This window comes from Myxine glutinosa, chromosome 6, assembly GCF_964187855.1.
Source record: "Myxine glutinosa chromosome 6, kmMyxGlut1.1, whole genome shotgun sequence".
Taxonomy (NCBI): Eukaryota; Metazoa; Chordata; class Myxini; order Myxiniformes; family Myxinidae; genus Myxine; species Myxine glutinosa.
The window spans coordinates 24,784,266-24,798,080 of NC_136266.1; the positions used below are offsets into that span (position 1 = coordinate 24,784,266).

A 13,815-nucleotide genomic window follows, 5' to 3' on the forward strand; every position below is an offset into this window, starting at 1 on the left:
GTGGAGCAAAGCGTATGAAAAATGGGTCAAAGCTCCAAAGGCACAGGAGATGAGAAAAGGTGCTTTGAAGCCCTGCGCTCTGTGGGGAGACAAGACCAGGACAACAAGGGCAGATCGGAGACAGGTAAAGGGAACTTTGAGGGCTGAGATGCTATTGCTCTTTTACAGCACGCACAGGGATGAATTCCTACTTGGCGATCTTGGCTGATGGCGCACGTTTTGTTCGATCCCTTGCGAGTCTTTCCGGCCATGATTGACTTGAGCAGACAAGGAGTAGCGAAAGCGTGAATGTGACATCAGCAGTAAACGCGCGACCGCACTTGGCGACCACCGTTTCCGATGCGCCGCGTCGAGCATCCTTTGTGAGCATGTGTGTTGCCATGTTGCCGGTAGTCAGGTACGTGTTCGCATGTGCTGTCGGTGTGATATAATTTAATCTGTTTTTCTGGAGTTCGGGCGTGGCGCTGCGCGGCCGGAGTACCGCCGATCCGAGCTCCGTGATCGGTCTGCTTCCGCGTGCACAATGGCCTTTGGGTGTGCGTTGGCTTTTCGGCACACCTTTCAGCACACTTCGTATAACAATTATACATCACTCTCGTGGTGCTCGAATGCTCCTTTCCCATGTAATCCCCCTTATTTCGGGCCCATGGCCCAAGGCCCTATATATAGCACACGTTGAGGAAAAATAAAAATGGCGGCCACTGCGTGCAGAGCATGAATGTCAAAGTCATTTGCAGTCAAGGCTGCTCTCGCATGAGTGTGCCAGCTGTGCTGTCACATGCCACTGGCCGTGAATATAAATGCATGTCTTGTGCTTTTCCAAGTCCGAGTACCTTTCGTGAAGACAGGTTGGGTTAATCCGCCGCTCCGTAGATGTCCTGCCAGGTAGACGCATGCTTTCTTTTGTGACCTCCTTGAACTGATCTAAAATGACGTCTTCAGAAGATGATTGGTTGTGATTTAGGTAGTTTCATGTTGTTGGGAGGTCGACAATATTCGACAGCAAGAAACTGCCTTGATCATACCATTCACTGCCTGCGAGCAACCGCCCTCTGCTGTTAGCGCAGAATACTTCACTCCCATTGGCTGCCTTCATGCCTGCCGGACACGTCACACACTTCAGACCTTAATTATTCACTCTCCTGGTAAAGAAACAACTTATCTCAACTCACATTTGTTCTTATTTATGCTGCTGTATGATTGTGCTGCTTTCATTTTTAGAAGAGCAAACGTTTTGTTTTGAATACTGTATAGTATTGTATAATGCTCGGCCTATTTATAGATCTGGCAGGATGGCCTAGAGGTACGCAAAATCTCCTCTAAGCCGTCTAGCCTGGGTTTGAATCCTGACCCAGCTATAAACTGCCATCCTAGTTATTCACAGGCAGGGTTATTGACCCAATGTGTGTGTGCCGCGCCTCGGATGGACAGTAAACTGGGCGACCCGTCTTCCGACATTACTTGATGGATGTTAAAGATCCCACGGTGTCCTTTGTGAAGATTCGGTGAGCTGTCGCCGACACCATGGACAAAATTCAAAATTCCTGCTCTCACTACTTCTGGAAGGGCAATGGAGAACCACCAAGTATAATCTTTGCCAATAACCTGATTTGGCAGCACCAAGGCTCTGTAACAGAGTACGGTATTTCAGAATCAGAAGATATGTGTAACAACTTTATCATAAAGATTATGCAGTAAGTTTATTGTCCTCTTCAACCCCATCAACTTCAACCAACCACCCCATTTCTGGCAGACGGATCCTTGGGTTTAATGTCCTTCCGATGGACGTAACCCACATTGATGTAGTGCCCTGCCTGTTAAACACCAGGTTTATAGCAGGGTCGAGATTCAAACCTAGGATAGACACATCAAAGGTGAGCGCTCAAACCTCCAACCTATTCTGCGAGCCCTAAAGATACGCCATTGACCTTTTTCACCGTAAATGGCGACTTCACGTCCAACGTGTCACTGTACACTGTGCAAGGGCGTAGGTAATGATTTGAGTCACATTATTGCTTTGTATGGTTCATGGTAATTCCATATGTGAATGTGGCCATGCTAGGGGTGAATTCCATGAACGACGTCACGGATAGTCAATGGAGGCAATGGGTGCTGAGTTCAGCCATGTAACGGTCATTGTGACGTTGCCCATCACTATGCAGAGACTATATATGATAGCCATGTGGCAGCTCATGCATATCCATCTTGTGATATAGTTTGTGTCACATAAATTTTGCAGCAATATACATCTGGGCACGTATTTCTCGCAAGTATCTTCATTATGTAACCAGCTGTATAGCTTAATTCAAACACACAGGCCATTTATAACCTGTCTAGGCTGCACAATGTATAGTGTAAAACAGGTATTTGGCTATGTCCTTCTTTACACTGTACTTTCATGAAATGCATGGAATGAATCTCATATGCATTGATACTTGTATCTCATTGCACTTAACAAAGGTGCAAGTCTTGTTCTGCGCATGGTGATCGAAAAAGTTTTGTAGTAAATTGTGTACTTTCGGCTTATGTACATTATGTAATTGCTTATGTAATTATGTACATTATGTACACGTGCAATCCTCGGTGGCATAATGGATGGTTATAGTATCTGGTATGAGTCTGGGAGGTGGGAGGTTTAAACCCAGGGAGGTGCACAGACCAAGGACTTTAAAAATGGTATGTGCTGCTTCCTTGCTTGACACTGAGCATTTAAATAGAGCATCATGGACAAGTAGCCATAGGTTGGCAATGCTAGCGCAGGCTTGATTGGGTTAATGGCTTCCTCCTGTGTTGATGGTCCTTGTAACGGAAGTCGTATTATGTTATTATCCTTAATGCTTAATCAGTGTTCACAATGTATAAACAAGGGACGTTTACCATCTTCTTCAAATGAGATACGCTTAATATGTACTATAAGAGAGATGGTTGTCTGTCTGTCTGTCTGTGTGTCGCCATTTTTTTTTCAAAGATGGCCAAACGGATCTTCGTCAAACTTTAGGAGTGTTTTAGGGGAGTGTTTTAGGCAAAACAAAAACATTTTTGAAAAAAAAAAGTTGGATTTTGTTCATCACTCTATAGTGCCGAAGCCTTTGTAGCTATGGGAAAGATAATATTAAATGATCCCCAGCCCCATTCCTTAGTGTGTGTAAGGCAGTGTTTTAGGACCTGCCAAAAAAAAATAGATTTTTTTTTCTCCAAAATTCCAACAGGATTAGAACAGCATCGGGTACCCCTGCTAGTAGTCTAATAAACACAAGTTATTTTTGTTTAATATACAGGTGTTTGGAATTAGTGTGAAAAAACTATTACACACAAATATATTGGGAAATTGAAAAAAATACAATGTTGGCCTGTCTTAGACTATTATATGGGTACCTTGTTCGTATAACTTTTTGAACACCCCCTCGTGTATGTGATTTACCTAGTGAGTGAACAAGACTAGTAACAGACGTGTAAATATTTTCTTTAATCCGAAACAAACAAACTTTATAAGCCTGGTTTAAAATATGTTAATAGTTTGTCGAAATAAACGGAACAAAGACGTTCAATTAAAGAAGCTGACGTTCACACCTTGGACAATATCTATTTGAGAAACACAATATTATTCTGTATTTGATTAGTCTGGAATACAAATATGGCTTTGGGAAGAAAAGTTTAAATGACACTTGTAGGAGGGTGAAAACATTGAGTAAAGAAAAATTTCAAGAAGTAAAAGTGAACATTGAACATGGAAACAAAAGTGCTTTTACTTTTTGAGTCAACTTGTGTACATTTCAAAAAGCTAGCTATCTGTGACCTTCGAGATTATTGCTTTATTGAAGTGAGAGTTGGATGTAACAAAATTAATGTATTTTAATCACAAACGTTACACACATGATCGTTTGGAATTTTATAGCTTACACAAGGAATGATTAGTAAGTCAGTAAAAGTAATTGACTCATGACACCAACGAAACTCCTTTACATTCATTAAATCATTTTCTTATCCCATCGACAGCATGTGGAAATTTTTCATTATGTGCATGTGCATACATATATACATGTGTGTGTATATATACACAAATAATTAAGTTAAGCACCCCTACACAACGAATTAAGGTAAGCACCCCCTAATATATATTCTTTGTGTATATGTATACATTGGCATATATTCTAAGGTATGTGAGATCAAATAATGATTGGTATGACATTAGTAATTATCCATTGATGAAATTGAGTGATCAAAGTGAAAAAAAGTGATTGGTTGAGTCAGTGATCCGATCACGTGGGTCCTACACACGTTATTGACGCAAAGATCGCTAGAGGTCTTCTCAGAACAATGACTGTACGTTAGAAAACATAAACGTCATCCACACTGTCCGTGATGGACCTATAGCTCCATACTTAAATTGAGGTGAAAATATGCCTAAAATTCCCAAAAAATTTCACCTTAAATTATTCAGAATAAAATATTGAAAACGGCATGATTGTTATGTTTTTATGTGACCATAATATCACTTCTCCAGAAAATATAGCAATATCATGGGTATATTACACTGTTTTGACGACAACAAACTTGTAATGTGCGAGGTTGTAAAAAAACGGGGGGGGGGGGGGGGGTGCTTAACTTAATTCTTTGTGTATATATATATACCAGCAGGGGCTTCTCCTTTAACAACAATTTTAACTCGATAAACAATCTCGCAATTTATTTTTCATTTTATATTCAACAGTAAGAAGGGCTCTGATGTGCATGCAAAAGATATGATGTAAGATTATAAATGCAATCAGTACAAACCATGCAATTCCCTTCACACGCCATGTTGGGGATTATTTTTAGACACCCATCAATCAAACAGAGATGAACTTATCAGGAAATTTGATTGCGGGTTATTAAATATGTCCACATGGTTCCAATACATTTGTGAGATGATCTGTGTGATGGACTACAATCTAATCAAACACCGGGTTGGTTTATGATGGCATTTTTTATAATTAATATGGAGGCAATTTTGTTGTAAAAGTGAAGTGTTTTGACGCATTTCTTTCTCAGTTTTGAAACGACCGCAGTCCGTGTTTGAACGACTGTCGTAACTATTTTATTTTTCTAATATACATTTCATAAGAAATGCATTTAAAGGAATTATAACCAGTAGAACCATAAAGTGGATAATGAAATAATATGGTCTTATAATGTATGGCATGCTCCCACAAATATACCAATGGGCTTTTTATTATCCCTTTCATAAATCATTTTCTTATCCCATCGACAGCATGAGGAAATTTTTCATTATGTGCGTGTGCATACATATTTCCTTGTACATACATATATACTTGTGTGTGTGTGTGTGTGTGTGTGTGTGTGTGTGTGTGTGTGTGTGTGTGTGTGTGTGTGTGTGTGTATGTATATATATATATATATGAATATATATATATATATATATACATACATACTAGCATGGGCTGCCTAGGGAGAGCCTGGCTGGGTGCGATTTTTCCGGTGGTGGTTTTGGGATGTGTTGGAAATTGAAAATGCTATGGAATTGTTGGCCGCATGGCGATTACCTTTTGCCTGTGGGCCAGTGGCAGCACTGCCTGACCCCACATCCCAATACACATTTTATGGCAGCATTTTGTGGCCTCAAAACGGATGTCAAGGCTAAAGTGTGGTAGCTTAACACCTTGCCCAGATTTGAAAGTACCGACAATCAAATTTTGGGGCTACTCGGTGCTAGTGAAAGAATAACATACAAACATAAAAACACACAAACAAACACTGGAAAATATTTATAGTACTGTGTATATACATATATATATATATATATATATATATATATATATATATATATATATATATATATATATATATATATTTAATATATATCATTACTGTAACGTTTTAATCAGTCGAGAAGCGGCTTTTCTGCAGCATGTATAGGAAAAGTGGGGAATATGTATACAACATGAATTGAAGAGAATGTATTGCAAATCTTATGTTGGCATATGGCCTTATATAATTGCTTGGCGATTTCTACACTAATCCATTGTCGATCAAAGATTTCCATAAGGTCGTAACATAGCTCTCAAATTAGGTAGATTAGTATTTTTATGATCAGGTACCAGTCGGATTGAGATAGTTTTATCGGATTGGATTTTGTTCTGCACAATAAATTAGAGTAACAATCAAAATAAAATTAAATAGAAGTGGTGATCAGTAAGTCGGTAGTCTGGAATTAATAGTCAAAGGCAGACATTTAGCTAAAAGTGTTAGTTCCCCTACACGGATTTTTATCACCATTTAAACACTTCTAGTTCTAAGATCACGTTCTAGTTCGCCTTTTAGTCGTCTCACACCAATCTATCCTCTTAGATGAGGAATCGCCTTTGTTTCGTACCCTTTTTGATAGGCCACAGCCCCACTGATTAAATTTCAGAGCATTTTCCGATGGATTCACACTTCTGTGATTATTTCAATAATTTGGAAGAGGTATACCAAATACTGTATATTATCGAAAGATATATATTTGACCCCCCCCCAATTCCCCCCACCTCCACCCCCCGCAGTGTAATGTACGAAACTTATATTCAATTTCACACTTAAACCAAGTAAATTTTAGGTTACCATTGGTATACAAAGTAATATTTAAATATACGTTAGTATATTGAATATTTCATATTCATAGTGACATTCTAATCTTAATTAATATTCCAACAACTTAGAGGATTGGCTACATTATTAGAGGCATAATTGTGTAAGGCATTACAAATCTCATACAATAAGCTGGTTAGTCCAAGGATAAACATGTTTTAATGTATTTACTTGACACAATGCTAATGATAAAATATAATGGCATGTAGACCAAGTTTGTTTCTGCATGGGTTTGCACAATGGACATGTTGTGAGAGCACATGATAAGTAAATACGTTTGATATATATATATATATATATATATATATATATATATATATATATATATATATATATATATATATATATAAACAAGTTCAAAACACACCTGGTCACAAGTGTGCCGCACTGACCGGGTCCTCAGTCGAAGTCCTCAGCATCATCCCGTTTCGGCCCTTCAACCTCGATACGGTCAGCTAAGGTTGGCCAGCAGGGGCACATACACATCCACATGCAGCAACTACACCTGGATGCGTACATACCCCCACCCCCAGCCAGTGCGAACGCAGACTACAACAACAACACCTCCGCATCCAGAATCCACAGCACCAAACAAACATGGTGAAACACTCAAACACCCACCTTTATACCCTTCACCACTCACCAACAAAACACACCAGATCATTCATACACACACATACACACCCATACACACAACACCAACCAACCAACCTCCCGGCGTTGCCCGGGTTCTTTTTGAATGAATTTACTACTATAATTCAGCTTTTACTCGTGGCCATAGAAGATTGACTACTATAATTCAGCTCAGCTTTTAATTGCGAAATGGGCCCAGCCCGGCCGAGGCGGCCTCGACCGGCCTCGCCACCTCGCCTAAAACCTTCCCGGGGCCTGTCCCGACATTTTTTTGTGTCAGAGGTTTCCTCCTATCTTTTACCGTTCAGGAGATTAGCGCGTGCAGACAAACAAACAAACAAAAACTTTATTTTGTGTATATATATATATATATATATATATATATATATATATATATATATATATATATATATATATATATATATATATATATACATACATTGTATTAGACAATATATTATATTTTTCAATATATTATTAATTATCACGATATTCAAATGTATGTATGTATATATATATATATATATATATATATATACCGTATATTCAAAATTACATTGGGGGTGACAATTAAGTTAAAAGGTAAGATACAGAAATAACAGTTTCATGAATTTACGAGCTAAAAATTATTGTACGTAAAATATTTTAGTCATTGACTTTATTTCAGGTTACAGACTTACCTGAAGTATATCATGCACAATGGAAGGAGATTTCCATATCAACTCTGCTTAAGATAATTAATGTCCATTAAAATACGTGTTTTATTCACTGCTTGTACCTGGTCTAAAGAAGTAATTACAAGTTTTAAACCATTTACTTTGTAAGTGTATTGAAGTGTGCCTGTACTTTGGGAATGCCTGAGGGTATCTTTTTTCGCTGGTGGTGGCTTATTATAACCCCCATGGAGGGTGGAAGCCATGTTGCTCACACATAACCCTTCATTGTACTCATTTAAGCTCAAATGTCACATCCATTTGACATTGTTTCCTCCTGGACTCAGCTGAAGATTAATTATTTTTTCCCATATCTTTTACAGTTAATCTCCTGTTTGTTTTCCTTGCATGGTATTTAGAATGCATCATCATGTATACAATTTTACTCTCTTTCTATGTAAGAAGGTGTAGAGATTCCACATGGTATTCCACAATAATTAATGTTAATATGGTCACAAAATGTACACTACAAGACAGATTTAGCAACTTTGAGGCAAATAAACTATCTTAAATTCTGCTCAAGCAAAAATGAGTGTGACATATTGTTCAAATTATTTACCATATATGGTATGTGTAAAACATGGCATGGAATTTATTTATCAGGTATAAATAAATTAGCACCCAAACACGTAAAAAACATGCATGGGGTGTGTGTTCTATATGTACACAATGATATGAAAGATTTTTCCAAATACTGAGTTTATTTGAACACTCTTGCACCAAGTATGGCAGGTGTACATCGCTGTGGGTATATGCACCGCTTACATGCAATTACATGGGATCCTGTATAGTGGTCTCGTAAAGCGGGACGTTTCACTGTGGCTGCTTTAGTGCGTTTTAAAGACCATTCCCTATAACAACGTCCTTTTCATAAAAAATTACAACTGAAGCGTAAAGTTTAACTATGAGAAATACAAATATTTAGATTCCGGTTCCTTGTCAGATTGAAGCGTGACGCTCACTCTGTGGAAGCAGGTACCCTTCGTTGGGTACCCTTGGGCAAGTGATGAGTTGAGTGATGAAAAGTACACGTGATCCATTGGAATGGATGAAATTGATGTTGTCTGGTGATATTATTTTATACAGTGGGCTATACAAAGTGCTATATTGTGTTGTTAAGGCTGCCAATAATGAATCATGCAGATTTTTATGCAAACAAAATGTTTTCAATTCAAAATTTTAATATTACCAATACCTCTTTTTCTGATACACTAGTTTCGTTCAACTTTCCTATTTTTCTGTAATTTGCAACCTCAGATGGTAAACGTTACTTCACTACGCCACGAGGCGGGGAAAAAAATAGTCCCTGGAATATTTCCGTTATTTCTGCAACGTTTCACTCACATCCAGGTGTAGTCGTACACTGTGTGAATGGGGTAGTGTTTTAAGTGCGATGGCAATGCAACAATGATGGGCTAAAACGCCAACCAAATCACAACCCGCGGATTGATTTATTCTTGCTCTTTGTTATAATAACCACGTGAACAGCGCCGCTCGCTCTGCGCCCGAAACCGGGAAATGGCATGGGGAGGACCCAGCCTTTTTGCCTTATGTACCGTTCTGCATAGTCCGCATTGCACCTTTGCCAGTTCCAAATGTCCAGTTCCGGAACGCTCAGCAGTTACTATGTGCATTCGCTCATCAGCAACGAAGCCGACGGACTCATCTCGGCTCGCTATCAAACGGGGCCGCACCATCCACAGGCGGCCAGAGCCGCCACGGTGCTCTCGGAGCACCCCGAGTTCCCGTCGTGCAGTTTCCAGCCAAAGCCGTCGGTCTTTCCCGCGTCCTGGGCTCCCATCCCGGCACCGTCCACGGCGAACGTGTTCCATCCGAGCGCGTACGTGAGCCAGCCGCCTCTTGGAGACGAGGGAGGCCGCTACGTGCGCTCCTGGATCGAACCCTTACCCTTCCCTACTTTCCAGGCCAGTGCGGTGGGAAACGGCCTCGGTAGCAGGCCTTTCGATTACAAGGCCGAGCCCCTGGCAGCTAAGAGCCGCGACGAGGTGTCGGCATTCGAGGGCTCCTCAACGGTGCAGCTCGCTGAATATCCCCTTGAAGTACGGGATAAAATAAACGAGGTGGGCACCTTCCCGCATGAAGAGGACGGTGCCACCGAGAAGCACCAGGACAAGGCGCATTGCGACCCAAGTGAGTGTGCTGCGGGAATCACTACTCGGTGCGTGCGACATGTCGTTCTTTCTGTCCCTTCTGCACGTGTGATAAACTTATACTCACAGGCTTCTTGGACCCCGTAAATTGTACATTTAGATTAATCACATGTGACATGTCATGTACCTCTATTTTACACTGCACACCGAATCTTCTTTCGTGTCGCATTCTTCTGTTTTCTCAACACTAAAATATATCAATGCATGTTTGACAATTCATTTATTCATACTATTTGTTGTTGCTAAGTTACGAATTTATGTGCTTTCTTTTAAATACAAACACACACACACATATTTATTTATATATATATACATATGAACGGCGTATATTAAGCAGATAACTGTATATTCTAAACTTGCTGAGATTCTAGCACAACCAGCGAGATATTATCTTTAAAATAATTACGAAAGTAGTAACTTTGTATTGTACTTCTTATGTCATTTATAAATATACTATAAAACTAATATTTGATTTTAATTTTCTGCAAAATGTATGTGTATACATATGTATGTATATGTGTGTATGTATGTATGTATATATGTGTATATATATATATATATATATATATATATATATATATATATATATATATACACATATATATATATATACACACACACACACACACAATTGGATAATTTATTATATGAAAGGTGATAAACTAAGTCAATTGTTTAACATTAAAAAAAAGTTTCTGATTTACAAGAATGAAACTTGGATCTCTTCAGGGTATATATAGTCCCTTTAATAACATTTTTCCTTTCATACCATTCAACAATCCCCCCTCTGCTGTAGTTATATACCTGCTGATTAAAAGGGACCGCTGAATTACTGACCAATCCTTGTAAATGATATCCATCCGCAGTCACAAAGGCGGATGGAGAATTGTTTGTGACGTAACCTATGGCATTATGTATACCTTGCGTTATTTCCCAGCTGTGCGTTGTGTTTAGATTTGATTTGTAATATTTATCTTGGATTGTATATGTATACACCTAACATACTTGTGTTTGCCGCAGACAATCCCACAGCGAACTGGATCCACGCGAGGCCTACCAGGAAGAAGCGCTGTCCGTACACAAAGTACCAGACCCTTGAGCTCGAAAAGGAGTTCCTTTTTAACATGTACCTGACACGCGATCGCCGTTACGAGGTCGCGCGGGTCTTGAACCTCACGGAGAGACAAGTGAAGATTTGGTTCCAAAACCGGAGGATGAAAATGAAAAAGATGAACAAAGAGAGAAACAAAGATATACAATAACATGCAAATTTATTGTATAGGAACGTGTGTCCCATATAGCCATAGGATATTTAAGGTGCAGTATATGTTGTAATTTTCCAAAATGCACTTTGCGTATACAACTTGTGAGACACCAAGCATTCTTGTTGTCTGCAGTGATTTTGAGACGCACTGAACGAGCAATTTAAAAAAACAACTACTGCAGATTGCAAAAAGTATTTACAAAAACAACAGTTGATGGTGTTTTTTCTCAGTTTTACCACGTATTGTACAATTACACAATCATGGCAAATCACAATTTTTAACAAGCCTTTGTACCCCTTGTCACTTGCAATGTGTACATGTGTGTGTGCGCGCGTACGGCTTTGCTTTCGTTTACGCTCATCTGTACAACCATGGACAAGCAGAGAGATAACCAAATGGAGCACGTGTAAACACGAGCAATTTGATGTTGTATATATTGTCACAGTATATATTTCATTGTACGTAAGTATAAATATGCCTGTTTTGTTTCGTGCTAGCAATCTGTGCTGCTTTATTCACAAGGTACTTTCTTTTCTTTTGCGAGATGCTGTCTGCCATTCATTTTAACTTGTCAGCATTGAGCCGATTCCCAAAGTTTAAATGGTATGATAAATATGAATATACTATTTATTTATTAAAACATACCCCTTTCACCACTCGACCTCATCCTTAGTGATTTGTACGCACAACGGTGGCATTTGTGAAGATTTGGTGATTTATTTTCGATGTATGTGTATTTGGAGTCAAAGAAGTTCAGGATGAAATGTTATATGTGTGATATGCTCTTGAATAAAACACTGAAGAGTATCCCTAATTATCTGGACATCATTTTTCGGGTTTTTTTCAGAGACTGGGGAGGGTTAGGGTTTGTGTGGAGGTTTCAGAGGGAGTAAATAACATGAGCTAGCACTCAAACGCATCAACCCTTTAGTTGCAAGAAATGCACAGGTATTCAACAATTCCTTGAGTATAACATGCTCTCAACAAAAATCTCCTGCTGCCACTGATATAAAAGTTTGTTAATCTTCAGCATAAGGCATAATTTAAATTTAACTGATATTGGCCTTTCAGCACACTTCATGCACTGTAAATATGATTTAATTATATAAAGAAGGTATACTTCTATTTGATTGAAAATTTCCTTATGTACAGAATGGAATGCAAACTAAATGTTTAGTTTTTAGAATTATTTTAAAAATGTCACACTTTGTGTTCAATTTATTTATGTACAAGTGTGTTATTGTAATGATTTGAAAAAAACTGAATGCACACACTTCTGGAGATAATAAGCTTAAGAATAGAAAGCGTCGACCAACATAAACGATATCACAGACAAAGAGAGGCAAGTGTGATTGAACCGGAAGTTGTCTGAAAATAGTGCCGGGGCGGCAGATGTGTGTCGTGACAGCATTCAGCATTCCCTCTTCCCAAGGGTTGCACTTCCGTTTGGCCATAATGTTCACACTTCGATCAGCTAAGCATTTGAAAAGTATAAACACATTTAAGGGAAAACTATATATATATATATATATATATATATATATATATAGCGCTGTTACAGTGGAAGGGCAAGTAAAATATCTGATCACAAGGCTATCCTTTCGTTCAGTAACGAATCAGAATTGGTGGTTTCCAGGAGGTTTCCAAACAACATTGAAGCATATTCGATGTAGGAAGTAAGCAGTAAAGTTAAGGCTTCACGGGCCGTTAGAGCACAAAAAGGCGGAGGCAAAGTCAGCTTTAAGAGGATCTCTTTATATTCACGATTTGTTTGGTTGGAGGAAACGAGCTATGGTGAGGCTTCAGGGAAGAAGCAGACAAAATGTTGTAAAGTAAAATTGCCGTTGTAAAAATTTATGGCATATAACACAAGAGCGGAGGAAAGGTGGGTAAAGCACATAAACTAAGGAGGAAATTCGCCAAAATTCCAGCAGTCGCTGAGAGGACGAAACTGATATATTTAAGGTGCAAATTATCGAAACTTTTCCGAAAGAGGATATTTTCAGGACGGACGTTTTTCTCATCTGATAAGATACCACCTGTTGAGGTGATTTCGCTGAACAGACGCAAAGGAAAAGCGCAATAAAGTCATCAGACTGGCTAGACGTCTAGCCTTAATGGTTTTATGGCACGCAATGGGTCCTCGTCTCTTTTCCTGCCTCATTTTGGGTTTGCACTCTAACAAAACGGAAGCAAAGTTTACATCCGATCTCACAGAAAGCTCATTTTATTGCCCACATGAAGGGCTCCACATCACTTGTCGGTGATTCCTTTCAAAAAGTCACTTCAAACTTGCTCAACCTGAAATTAGCTTGAGGTAGGTATTCATTTGTATCATTATTTTCCTTTAACTACCGTTTACCAGGAAGAAACCAAATCTGACCGATGTGACCTCATACAGAGAAC

General features: G+C 38.9%; 1 protein-coding gene across 1 annotated transcript; it reads left to right on the forward strand.

The window, feature by feature from the left end:
- Window positions 1-9,389: 9,389 nt before the first annotated feature.
- LOC137429153 (homeobox protein Hox-A9) lies at window positions 9,390-12,216 on the forward strand. The gene is made up of 2 exons (XM_068119164.2): window positions 9,390-10,124; window positions 11,165-12,216. Exons 1-2 carry the CDS (start codon window positions 9,569-9,571, stop codon window positions 11,404-11,406), a joined length of 798 nt encoding a protein of 265 aa, XP_067975265.1. The 5' UTR covers window positions 9,390-9,568; the 3' UTR covers window positions 11,407-12,216.
- Window positions 12,217-13,815: the final 1,599 nt, after the last annotated feature.